General features: G+C 45.3%; 1 protein-coding gene across 1 annotated transcript in view; it reads left to right on the top strand.

The window, feature by feature from the left end:
• The window catches only part of GLRA1 (glycine receptor, alpha 1), a 39976-nt gene that overhangs the window by 25880 nt on the left and 1736 nt on the right, over window positions 1-12360 (top strand). The window contains exons 4-8 of the mRNA XM_009705236.1: window positions 2721-2944; window positions 6811-6893; window positions 7547-7684; window positions 8213-8427; window positions 9101-9247. Coding sequence (XP_009703538.1) covers window positions 2721-2944; window positions 6811-6893; window positions 7547-7684; window positions 8213-8427; window positions 9101-9247 — 807 coding nt within the window. The remainder of the gene's footprint in view (window positions 1-2720; window positions 2945-6810; window positions 6894-7546; window positions 7685-8212; window positions 8428-9100; window positions 9248-12360) is intronic.

The following is a 12360-nucleotide window of genomic DNA, read 5'->3' as shown; positions in this document are numbered from 1 at the left end:
AGAGAGAGATAGTGCGGGGGGGGGGGGGGGGAAGGCAAAGCCAGAGAGTTGCGTTCAGTGCATCTATTGTATTTGTCCTTGCCTTTTTTATATCACAATATAAATGCTCAGTTGCCTATACTTCAAAACAAAAAAATATCCACTGCAAACACTTGTCTCCCAAGGAGGAGCACCGAGTCACACATACCGGAGTTACTCCCCACACTGCTGAACATCCCCTGGACGGAGGTGATGCAGTCTCTCACACCACACATTCACCACGTGCCCCTGGTCTGTCCCATGTAGGACATGAGTACAGGGCACTTGGTCTCTGGAGATGAGTTAGGAGGAGCCTTCTCACAGCCATCTACTGTGAGAAGTTAATTTTCATTTGGCCCACGAGCATGTGATTAAGAGCCCTCATCACGGTGACGAAGACTCTGGCAGTCATTCTGTCTGTGGCCTCTTATGCATGCTGTGGTGGCAATGTAAATCACACTACACTTCTCACCCATTCCTTTCAGCAAGTTTTGGAGCTGAAAGAGTGAATTTACTCCAGCAACAAATCTTACCCATGGCAACAAAGGCTGTTGGAGGGAAATTGGCTCCATTTCCCACCCCTTCCAACACTCCATCAGGCTGAGAACACTTCTGGGCAACTACCACCGAAGTTTCTTCCAAACATGAGTTTAATTTGTGTTGTACATGACATAAGCCCCCAGCTAGAGCTGACCTGCTAGCATCTAGCTTATTTGTAGCTGAATAAGCAAAACCACCTTTTGCTTTCTACCTATTAGGTCAGTGACATTGATTTCCCCTGACTGCAATGGCTGCAGATCTTTACACACAGAAAAGGGAGAAATGAAAGTATACAGGTTGTTCAGGGAGCTGCTGCATGCCATGGGAAGTGGAAATTCAGGATCGCTTTCCTTTTTCAGGTTTGCGTGGTTGGCTAGTCCTGCACTAAGACCCTGGTTCCTAGCTGTCCACAGCTATTCACATTTTCTCAAGACACATTATCCAGGGTCGACAGAGATGAATAATTAAGTCAGAGCGATGCACTAGGAATTGTGAAGGTGACATTTGGAATACCAGCAGAAGGAGAGAGTGCTGCAACTATTTTTCATGTTCAGAGGTCTGCTCCTTTTAGCATCAAGTCCTTGGTCCATTTGCTCTTGTCACAATCATTAATGTCATTAGCAGTTTCTGTGCTCCAAGGATGCAGATGGCACTAAGTGGCCCAAAACAGATTCTAGACCACGGGATTGGCTATGAACTGCCCCATCCAAAACACAAGGCACCCAAGACACAATCCTCTCCCAGCCCTCCAGTGTGACTGGACTCCACAAGAGACATGTTCTCCTGGACAAGAGGCTGCAGGTTCACAGTCAAGCAAGGACGTGAGGCAGCAACATCAGAAAGACTCTCCTCCACATGCACCCTTCAAGTCCAGATCTTTGTGTTCTCCAGATGGAAAGAACAGACCTGATGGCAGAGTCAGGGACATCCTCTCAGAGGTGTCAAACAGTTTCACTGAAAAAAAGGTCCTAGTACCTGCAGTAGGTATTAGGTACCCGCAAGCACGTCAGATACTCTCCATTAACTGACTCTTAATAAAAGGCTTCAAAGTACATTAGTATTAGAAAGACACCAAAGAAACCCTTAATCGTGATAGCAACTCTTAGTTTGGGCCGGGGCAGTGAAAGTGATTTATTATATGCTGCTCTTCAGACGCAGTCTGCCTCTTTACTTAGAAAATGTCAAATAATTTATGGACATGGAGCTTTTATCCCTCTCCTGATAGCTGGCACACCCTCTCCCCATTTCAACTTGTTGGCTCACTTTCTTCTGTGAAAGTCAGCAGAAAAGGGGCACGCAGATCACCCTGGGAAGCTATTGGCCAGACAGGGAGAACAGAAACTGCCTTTAATTGTCCAGGAGAGTGTCTGAGCTTGACCTCAGCAGCCAGCCTTGGCCTGGGGAACTCAGGGGAGCTGTAAGACATTTGGTTATGAGGTAGATATCATTTTGCGTGGTGCTGGGGGACTAGCTTCAATTAAAGAAGACAGCCATCCTGTAAAATCTGTAGCATTTATGGCATTTTGACATGAGAGAGGGGAACCAAGAACACTTACTTAGGATTAGGAGAACAGACTTCATGCACGTCCCTCTCATTTTCACATACGCTCACCAAGGGCAGCTGCTCCCATCAGTTCTTCTGAGTTATATTAGTGGACGTAGAGGGAATAGCCCCTCCATGGACTGACTGTCTCACTGTGGCTTTTCTTTTCATGAGTCTGGAGGAACCATAGACAGTCACGGTATGGGATGGTTCAACACCAAAAGGAAGTTGGCTTCGGTCTCCTTTCTCTCTTAATCCTCTGCAACAGTTGTGTTGCTGACACCAGCCCTTACAACCTCTGCAACTGAGCATCACTTCTCCAGCCCCACGGTTCAGACTAGAGGTCTTGACACTTCACACATGGCTGACAATTGCTGTGATGGAGGGACGCAAGGATAGGCAGCTGCTCGTGCTATGAGATAGCTGTAATCTGCAAAGCTAAAAATTCACAACAGCTCCTTGAGAAATAATGCCAAAAAGGCTTGCCATAGCTTGGGAACATAGGCCTAGACATGGTTTGGTTTTGAGAATATTTTAGTACGTGCTCCCCAGTTCTCAGCACTTTCAGCCTGCTTTGAGCACTAACTGCATTTCTCTGCACCCTGCTTACACTGGGCAGGATTACAGGGTGAACATCTTCCTGCGACAGCAATGGAACGACCCACGGCTGGCGTACAATGAATACCCTGATGACTCCCTGGACCTGGACCCCTCTATGCTGGACTCCATCTGGAAGCCTGACTTGTTCTTCGCGAATGAGAAAGGGGCCCATTTCCATGAGATTACCACAGACAACAAGCTTCTGAGGATCTCCAGAAATGGCAATGTCCTCTACAGCATCAGGTGAGGTGACTCAATGGGAAGAGCTCCACCAAGGTAGGGGAAGACAGAGCTAAACTCCCACTATTCAAGCCTAAAATGAGAAAGTAAAGACTTTGAGCATGCCGTTGGATAAAAGAAATTGAGGGTTCTTTTAAAGTGGGAGATCATATAATTAGCAGTGTCGTAGTAATGTGGTGGGAAGGGATCTTTGGAGGTCTCTCATGCAACCTCATCCTCATGCTTGACAACAACAGTTCAGGTCAGCTGGGGCATGGTCTAGCCAAATTGAAATACCCCATGGACGTAGATCCCATGAGCTCTGTGGGCAGCCTGTGCCAGTGTTTCATCCTCTTTTGGGGCAGATTCTTTCACACAAGAAATCACTGAAAAGTAAAACACACAATATCCCTGACCAACATTATTTCCTTTTTTTTTGGAGTTAGATATGACTACACTATCTATAAGAAAGAAAAAGGGCAGTAACCAGCTCCCTCATTTGGACCTTTATATCCAGCATTAACCTGTGCTTAAGAGCAGGGAGGTATACGGTCCCCTGTTTGCATGTATAAGCACATCCTTGTGGGAGCAATATGCTCTAAGTGAAGAGGTCTTTCTCCAGCCACCCCAAGAAGAGGTTGGCAAAAGTGTGGAATCCTTCTGAGAAAGTGCCACTAGCTACCTGAGCTTCATGTTCTAATTTTGCATTAGTAGCTTCCTTTTCAAAGAAAGCATGAGAAATACCATTATTTTTCTTCAAGGTTAACCATCTAAAAGGACTGTGCATCCTGGCAGTACTCTATCACACACTATTGAAGAGCTTGAGATAGAGAGAAATTTTCCTGTGTCTCATGCCTCCATCCAGAATTCAGGATCTTGGAGAAGGATGCTGCTTTTGAAAGGCATGGAGATTGCACACCATGAGCTGGGCTGCCTCTGGGACAGCAGAGACCACTGCATAGTTGGTACTTCCATACCCTCAGGTAGCTCTGTCTTCAAGACGTGCTAAGACAAAGCTATGCCTAGGAAATCTATTTTCAGAAACAGTTTTATTTGGACAAGGGAGAGAAAAAACTTGAGAGAAAAAGAGAGGCTGGGAAATGCCTCCTTCTATCAGTAGCTGAATCCGTTGGAGCAGAAGGATGTCAGAACTTCAGCCACACGGTCACCACTTGCTGCTGCTTCCACAACAGGTAGAAAAGTAATAACCAGTGAGGTGTTAGCCAAAGTATCTTGAGACAGAGGGTTGGTCTGGGAAGGAATGTAGCTCATCTCTACCTCTCTCAGTCTGAGAGCTTCTGCTCCTCACTAGTAGATTCCTTAACATCCCTAATGTAAAATTACTTGAGCTATTATACTAGCCCAAGCCTAAAACCAGCTGTACTACATGAAAATTAGTTGAAACCCATTAAAACTATGTTTTGAAAGCTGCATTTCCTGACAAAAACTTAGGGAAACTACTAAGTAGAGCTCCATGGCTTTGTCTCAGCATAATTCTTGCCATTTATCCCTTTTATCGCTAGATCCAAGAATCCATCAGTGAAGCTGAACTAATTGCACTGAATTTCCCACAGGAGATCAATCCAATCCCCCACCTTCACTTCACTTCCAACCTTATCCACTCTGTATTTTAAACTGATGAAATTAAGATCAAACTTCATGAGCTTAAAGAGGGAAAGTTTAACTCTATCTTGAAGACTTTTTCACCTTGTGTATAATGTAAATGTAAAACACACACCCCACCTCACACTGCAGCTCCCAGTGGCAGCCAAGGGGAAGAAAAAGCAGCATGGAGCCGTACAATGGAAAATAAACAGCTTAATGCTGAAATGTAGACAGCCTCCATCGAACACCAAGGTGGTTCCAGCCCAAAGACCAGCTCCCTGATGGCCAAAGCAGTAAGAGAATTACCATGCATGTTGGCTGAATGTGGAAACCTCACATTTCTTAATTTCTAAAAACAGGCAGGTAGTAAAACTGCCACCAGCAACTTGGCAGTGAGCATGGCACAGAGTCCTGTTCCAGGTAGGTTTGCAGGAGCACTGAAGGGGAATACTGGGTCACCTCAGCCCTGGGGTTGCTCTGCAAAACAGAGCAACGACTCAGTAGGGGACATGCAGCAATGTGGTTGAGCTGATCAGCATTTTCAAGGCAAAAACTTGAAAACACTTCAGTTCTTGTTCTAAAAAAAGAACTTTCCTATCTCCCTCATCTCCAAAATAAAATATAGGTTTCTTTTTACGTACCTTTTCCTGTGAAAACCAAAAAGAAAGAGGACATTCATGATGGAAGAGCACAATGTAAATGCAGGGACATGCAGCAATGTGGTTGAGCTGATCAGCATTTTCAAGGCAAAAACTTGAAAACACTTCAGTTCTTGTTCTAAAAAAAGAACTTTCCTATCTCCCTCATCTCCAAAATAAAATATAGGTTTCTTTTTACGTACCTTTTCCTGTGAAAACCAAAAAGAAAGAGGACATTCATGATGGAAGAGCACAATGTAAATGCAAAGAGTTTCCAAAAGGAGAAATACTCTTTTCCTTTTAAAAAAAAGTTTCTGACTAAAGTGCTCTGCCATTTCCTAACTGGTTTTCTGCTACCACTATTTGCAATAGTCAAACTCTAATCAAGGAACTTACAAGAAGGTGGATGTTGTCCCATGGACCCAAGACTCAGCATGCTCAGCACTGGATTCACCCAAAACCACCCTTAAGGATTTCACTCTCTGATCCCTTCTCAGCACCTACTTGTCCAGCATGTGGTCAGCATCTCATGACCTAGTTGTAGCCACAGTCACCCCTGTTTCACATCTGGCAAATATTTACAGTAAATTCTTCTCAAGGGGCTTGTCTGAAGATGTAACTGAAGGCTTATCTCTCTGATTGATCAGAGATGGAATTCCTTACCAGGGTTGTGATGAGAAAAACAGAGAGGGCAAAGGCTAGCGGTGACTCTCTTCTAGTAAGGTGTTTGTTTAAATAGAGAAAATGCAGTTGCTTTCATAAAGAGGAAACTTGAACAGGTCGATTCTTTCTACTGTCACATCTTCTGTCCCAACATGCCTCTAAACTCAAGCAGAGAATTTCTTCCAACATAATGATTTAAGTTAAAGTATCTTTCCCTCCTGCTAAGTTTCTTGTAGGTCTGATGATAGAAAAATTCAATTCCAGTCCCCTAGGAAATTCCGCTATTTCTACATCAAGGTAAAAAGCTGAAAAATCTGAACATTTCAGGGAACAGCATTTTCAGTATTATCAAACCAAATAACACAAGTCTACCTCTCTGAATCAAATCATTTTAAAGCAGCTTGTTGAACCAAACAAACATTTTGAGCATAGATCATGGTATAGGGCGGCACAGCAATACACCACAGAAAATGCAGCCTGCACCTAGTGGAAAATGGAGCTTGAGAGACAAAAGTAGAGGTCTTTCTTTTTCTGATGCAGAAATGTTCTGCTCAAAGATTTCCAAACATTCCCAGTCTCTAGAAATGCATCTGGGGAGTCCCAAGCATGGGTTTGGTCTTGCTGCTAATCCAGACTGTTGTGAACCTGAGGCAAGAAATGAAGGCCAAAGCAGCAAAACTGTTTGGTGTGAGAACTCTGCTCTGTACAGTCTAAAATAACATTGCAATGAAATGCCATCTGCAGCAGGTAACTCGGCCAGGAATTATATCACAGACCCAAATGCTCAGCATTTCTGATGCTTTCCAACATCACATGTAAAAAAACAGGCGGGGAAGAGGCGATTGATCAGTCGTTCCCCCCAGCACACCAGTGTGTCTTGGCAAGGTATCAGCCTCTTTGCAACACTGGATGTCCGAGAGGGTTCACCCCCTCAGCAGTACCACAAACTGTTTGGCATTCCCCTGTGCTGTCTTCTCTCCTCAGGATCACACTGACCCTGGCCTGCCCCATGGACCTGAAGAACTTCCCCATGGACGTACAGACGTGCATCATGCAGTTAGAAAGCTGTGAGTCCTGCGCACGTCTCCATTTTGGAGAGGAGACAACATGTTTTCCCTCTCCCTCTGTCCTGCCATCTCCCTCCCCAGTTGCAACCCATTTCCAGTTCAGCCTTCACTGGAGGCTTGCTTAAGAACCACTTGCTCAGGATTTTCCACTCATTGAGCACATGTGACATTTCCTAGAGAAACCAAACCTTAAAAATCCCAGAAGAGGAGCCCTGGCTTGCTTGTATTTACATTGGCCTTTCGCTTTGCAGGAGAAAGGTGAAAGTGCTTTCAGCTGGAAATGTTTTTTTTCTCTCTGGATGAACATTTGCTCCTTGTACATGTTGCTTATCCCAAAGGAGGGAAAGACAATGAGCAACTTCTTTCAGAGAAAGAGGTCAAGTCTGCAAAAATAGTAAACAGCTCAACAAGCCAAATTCAAGAAAAAATGTGATTTATTGCAGACAACTCATTGTGCACCATCACAGCGCCAGTGCAGGTCATTACCCTAGCTTTTATCACATGCCTCAACCCAAATCCCATTCATTACAGCATTGCCAAGGCCAGGATTGCAAGCCCTTGGCTGCAAACATAGCTCTCTTCCACAAGTCTGTCCCTCCCTGGATCGGTATTTAATATGTGTTTCACATGGTTTTGTCCCCTCCTCTCAACAGTTGGCTACACAATGAATGATCTCATATTTGAGTGGCAAGAAAAGGGAGCCGTGCAAGTTGCTGATGGGCTGACATTGCCTCAGTTTATCCTCAAAGAAGAAAAAGACTTGAGATACTGCACAAAGCACTACAACACAGGTCAGTGCTGTTTACCCTTAGCTGCTGGGTTCATTAGAGAGGAATTCTGGATTGTGCATTTGCCAGAGTCCCTTGCTACGTCTGATGGCACTCTGGTAATACAAGTCTTGTCCTACACATCTAGGGACACCATGCACATAAATACACATAGATATATTGCCAGTAAATATATGCTTATATAACAAATAAAAAGCTAATAAACACAAATGTGTGGAACCCTCTTGTCCCCAGTAACATCTGCATCACTTCAAGAGGGTTTGGTCTGGAACTTCTCTCTCAGCGTCTTCTTTTGTCTTTGATGTAAGGGAGCAGGTGAAATTTAAGTGACAAAGGACAAACTGCCAAGAGCTTTCTTTGCTATGTTGATGTTGTACGTTCATATTTCAGAACAGGGGAGCAGCTGTTAATTTCCTCCTCTAACAAGACATTGGTTCTGGGCAATGCAAGGAAAGTCTCCAGACAATAGCTGAGAACAGGAGGCTCACCGTGCCTTATCAGTAATCTCCATGTGTCTCCCATCCTTCTCAGGCAAGTTCACCTGTATAGAAGCTCGTTTCCACCTGGAGCGGCAGATGGGCTATTACTTGATCCAGATGTACATCCCCAGCCTCCTTATTGTTATTCTGTCCTGGATCTCCTTCTGGATCAATATGGATGCTGCACCTGCTCGTGTTGGCCTGGGGATCACCACAGTGCTCACTATGACCACGCAGAGCTCTGGTTCCCGAGCATCACTGCCCAAGGTAGGGTACACACTTATCTTCGCAGAGGGGTAAAATGTGTACTTTATGGGGACAGCGTATGAGTCACCACACAGATCCTCCTGCTCAACACAAGAGGCATTCTGCTGCCATTGCACTATTCCAGTTTAAGTGCAAGCAGAACAAACTCCAGTCCCCTCCTACAAAAATTTTAGCAGTTTCTACGACTAGCAGCAAAATTTCCCCTAAGATTCAGCACTCACCCCAAGATCCACCACAGCTCCCAGCAGCCAGGAGCTCTGTACCTTACAAACCTGTGCAACAACAACACATGGATATGCACTCTACATTCTAGCTTTTTACTCACTTGACCATCATACTTTTATAATAATACTGAATTTCCCTGTTATGAAGGGCTTCAGGTACGATTAGATTGGATTACTATTTTCCTTGCATATAAACCTTCACAATCAAGACCTGGATAAATGAAAAACTGTGGAATTATTACTACTTAGGAGCCGATGAGTAGTTTCAGTGGCCTGATAATACATTCATGTCAAATGAGTTATTTTTTGGTATCCATGAGCAGACGTCAACTATATCATGGCTTGATCAACTCTTTCCAAAGACCTTGGGAGTAACGTGTAAAGTGGCAAGCAAAAAGGCATTTGGGTGAAGAAGCCACCCTATCTCAGTCTCTTTCTCTGACTCCTAGGTGTCATATGTGAAGGCCATAGACATTTGGATGGCCGTGTGCTTGCTGTTCGTGTTCTCTGCACTTCTAGAGTATGCTGCCGTCAACTTCGTGTCTCGGCAGCACAAAGAGCTGCTCAGATTCAGAAGGAAGAGGAGGCATCATAAGGTAATACATAAAGCATGAAGGACACAGCTGAAATCTGTCCCAGCAGAACATCACTACATGGCCTACTGAACCGAGCCACTAGCTCCCAAAGAAGTCCTTAGTATATGGTCAGATGTTAGGGAGGGTCACACACCAAAAAGCAGGGCTACCTCAATGAATTGTGTCTCTTCTAACAGTCTGCTGACCCCAGGAGTCTAGCAAGTTGGTTTTGGTTAGCTAGCCAAGTGGTCTAAGCCAAAAGGGTTGTTCCCAACAGAACAATTTTCACACAGCCATGTTCTGGTCTGAGCTCTCCTCTTCAAGGGCTGGGGGGAGGCAGGCAAGGAGGTGTGAGGGATGTCTATCAGAGAACAGCATCCCTCAACAAGACAGCCTACATTAGCCCCGAGGTAAGTGACACCTCTTTTGTCTCTGTCATCTCCGTGTTCAAAAGCATCTGCTTCTGACTGACTGCAAATCCCTCTCGGAAGGAAAGAGCATTATTCTCAGCCTTAGCCTCGCTCCATGCTTACTCGCCATGACTGATGCCAATCTGAGCATGCATGTGTCACATAGACACACATCTCCCGCAGCCTGGTCTCTACTAGTTTTTAGGCTGAGGTACCACAGCAAAGATTTCACCTCACAGGATGCACTAGAAAGAAATATAAAGGTGACTGTGATTACAAGACCAAAGGTACTTAAAATTGTCCTTAATTAACTAGTAGAATCAGGTAGGTGGTATCAAATTTGCAGCACCAGGCCTGAGAGGCTGCCCTTTGCTAAGAAAAAGATACATAGAAAATTTTGCTAATGGGAAGCTCAAGAGAGCCCCTAGGAGACCACCAAGGTCTGCTTAAAATATTCCTTATAGGTATTTATCTACTTCAAAGAGCCCTCCGTGATCCATCCCATCCAGAGACCCCCCATTCCACTGCTTCACTGTCCCAGCCACTAAAAGGCTTTCCCAGGGTCCAACCTGTCCTACAGCAGTTCACAGTCTGTGCTTGGAGAGCTGCCACCATTCCAGGAGGCAGTCAGGGCTAAGGAGCAGAAATCCCTGTCTCTTTGTAGATTTGCCTCTCTCTGCTTCAGTTGTCCTATCTGCAAAACAGAAGATAATTGTTCACTTGTCCCCAACTCAGTCAGGACCAGGAATGAAAAGTGTCGGACAAATGCAAGGGAAAAGAAGTAACAGATAAGACCATCAGCACCCATTGATTTTGTCTGGCCAGAGCAACACCCTGCCATCTCAAAATCAACTGAGGCAGTTCTGGTTCAGAAGATGCAGCCTGCTTAATAGACTCAAAGCTAAAACCACCCAACATAGGTGCCTCATAGTGCTTTTATCTCTTCATCTAGATTCAGGCATCCTGTCTCTAGATCTATGCTATTGTATGCAGTTTGGTCTGTTGATAAAACAATAAGGAGAAAAAAGCCACTAATATACAGACGAGTTTAAAAGATATTTGCCAGAGATGTTCCATTGAACACAAGGGTGCCATTACAATCCCTGCCCAATCTCACAGCAATTTAATTGGAACAAAACATAAACACTTGCAAAAGCAAAATGAACAAGGTTTGCAGGCTCATCAGAAAACTAGGAGCTGCCTGCAAATCCGCAAATGGATTAGTGCAGCTGCCAAAGAACCTAATTGCTCTGTTCTGATGCCCTGACTTGTTTGGGTAGCTCTGCCTGGTTTAGGCATGACATGCCAGGCTAAAAACAAGTGAGATGTAGCAGTGGTCCATGATGGTGGAGGCAGCTGGGGAGAGGACCAGCCCATGCCCGCATTTATTAGGTCTGCCCAAATCAATGCCTACTAGCCGTTCTTCATAGCTCAATGCGCTGGATGATGTGCCAGGGTCTGACATTAATACAAGCGAATCCAGACAAATCTGTTTCTTACTTTCCTCAGAGTTAGATGCAAGGTTATAGTTTATTCTCATCATTAAGAGTCTGTCTTCCTTTCCAAAAAAATAAAAATCCAATCACTAAATATCTGTTGCCAGGTTTCAGTTGGCCCTTTCCAGTTCTGAGCTACCTCTTACCTCCTTCCCCCTGGAAGGAGGGCGAGGATTAGACTAGAAAGATCAACAAGACAGCTCTCTCCAAACCCATTATGCTGTCGGTATGTACGGGGGCAGACAGGTCCTGGCATGGGGAGATGCAGGGACTGTGGTGGAGAAGGAGAGTTATCGACCCTTTGAGGTATGGATCAGTCTGGTTAATCTGACACCAGCATCAGACCTGCTTGGAGTGTATTCAGAGAGCCAGCCCAAGGAGGTCAGTCCAGCGTGGCTAGTGATGACTTTGCCTTTCTCCTTGGATATGGCACCTTGAAAAAGGCACCGTTAGCTGCTCTATCCTAGGTATGGTACTCACACAAAACAAATCAGTCATAGGGAACAGCCAGTGGCCCCTCGGCCCTGAGAAGAGAAAGAAATTGAGTACATTAGGGAATTAAGTGATTTAGGCTAAACCAGACACGTGTCACACATGTATGTTTGTGCAACCAGGGAAGAGCAGAGGCAGTTTTACCTGAACCCCCATAATACAGATGCGATGAGAAGGTCTATAAGCTCTGAGCATCTCAGAAAGCCAGGCCTTTGCAGCCCATGCACAGGTTATTAGCTGCATGTAGGAGTCCAGTTAAGGAAAAGGTGACAAGTTAGGGATGAGAAGGACCTTTGCAAAACTCTCCCTGATGCCCCAGAGCTGAGGGGTGCCAGTGCCCGCTGTCTCCAGGCACAGGCCCCGGCACAGCCCTGGGCTCCCTCATTGCCCCATGCCAACGGTCAGCAGGCACTGGCAGGAGCCAGCAGCACAGCTGGAGGCATCTACCAGACCACCAGGCAGTGAGAAGGTCAGAATTGGTCCCTGTAACCTGTACCCTTCCAGGTCCCCATCTGCCCTCACTGTCAGTGCATCATCTGAAGTGCAGGTTCTGGTCACCTGAAAAGTAGAACGCCTGCATCACCTATCATCGGAAAATCAGCCTTTTCGCTGAAAAATTCTCTCCAAGAGAGCCAAGAGAAGAGTTTCGGTGAACCTTGACTCCTAATTCACAAAGCATGTCTTACCAGATGATGAGCAGCTGGACTCACCCAGCCCTGAGAGCAGCTAGGTCCTA

Source organism: Cariama cristata, unplaced genomic scaffold (genome assembly GCF_000690535.1).
Source record: "Cariama cristata isolate BGI_N322 unplaced genomic scaffold, ASM69053v1 scaffold18078, whole genome shotgun sequence".
In the NCBI taxonomy this organism is placed as follows: domain Eukaryota; kingdom Metazoa; phylum Chordata; class Aves; order Cariamiformes; family Cariamidae; genus Cariama; species Cariama cristata.
Note: the sequence above shows the minus strand (reverse complement) of the source record. Positions and strands in the feature narration are given on the sequence as shown.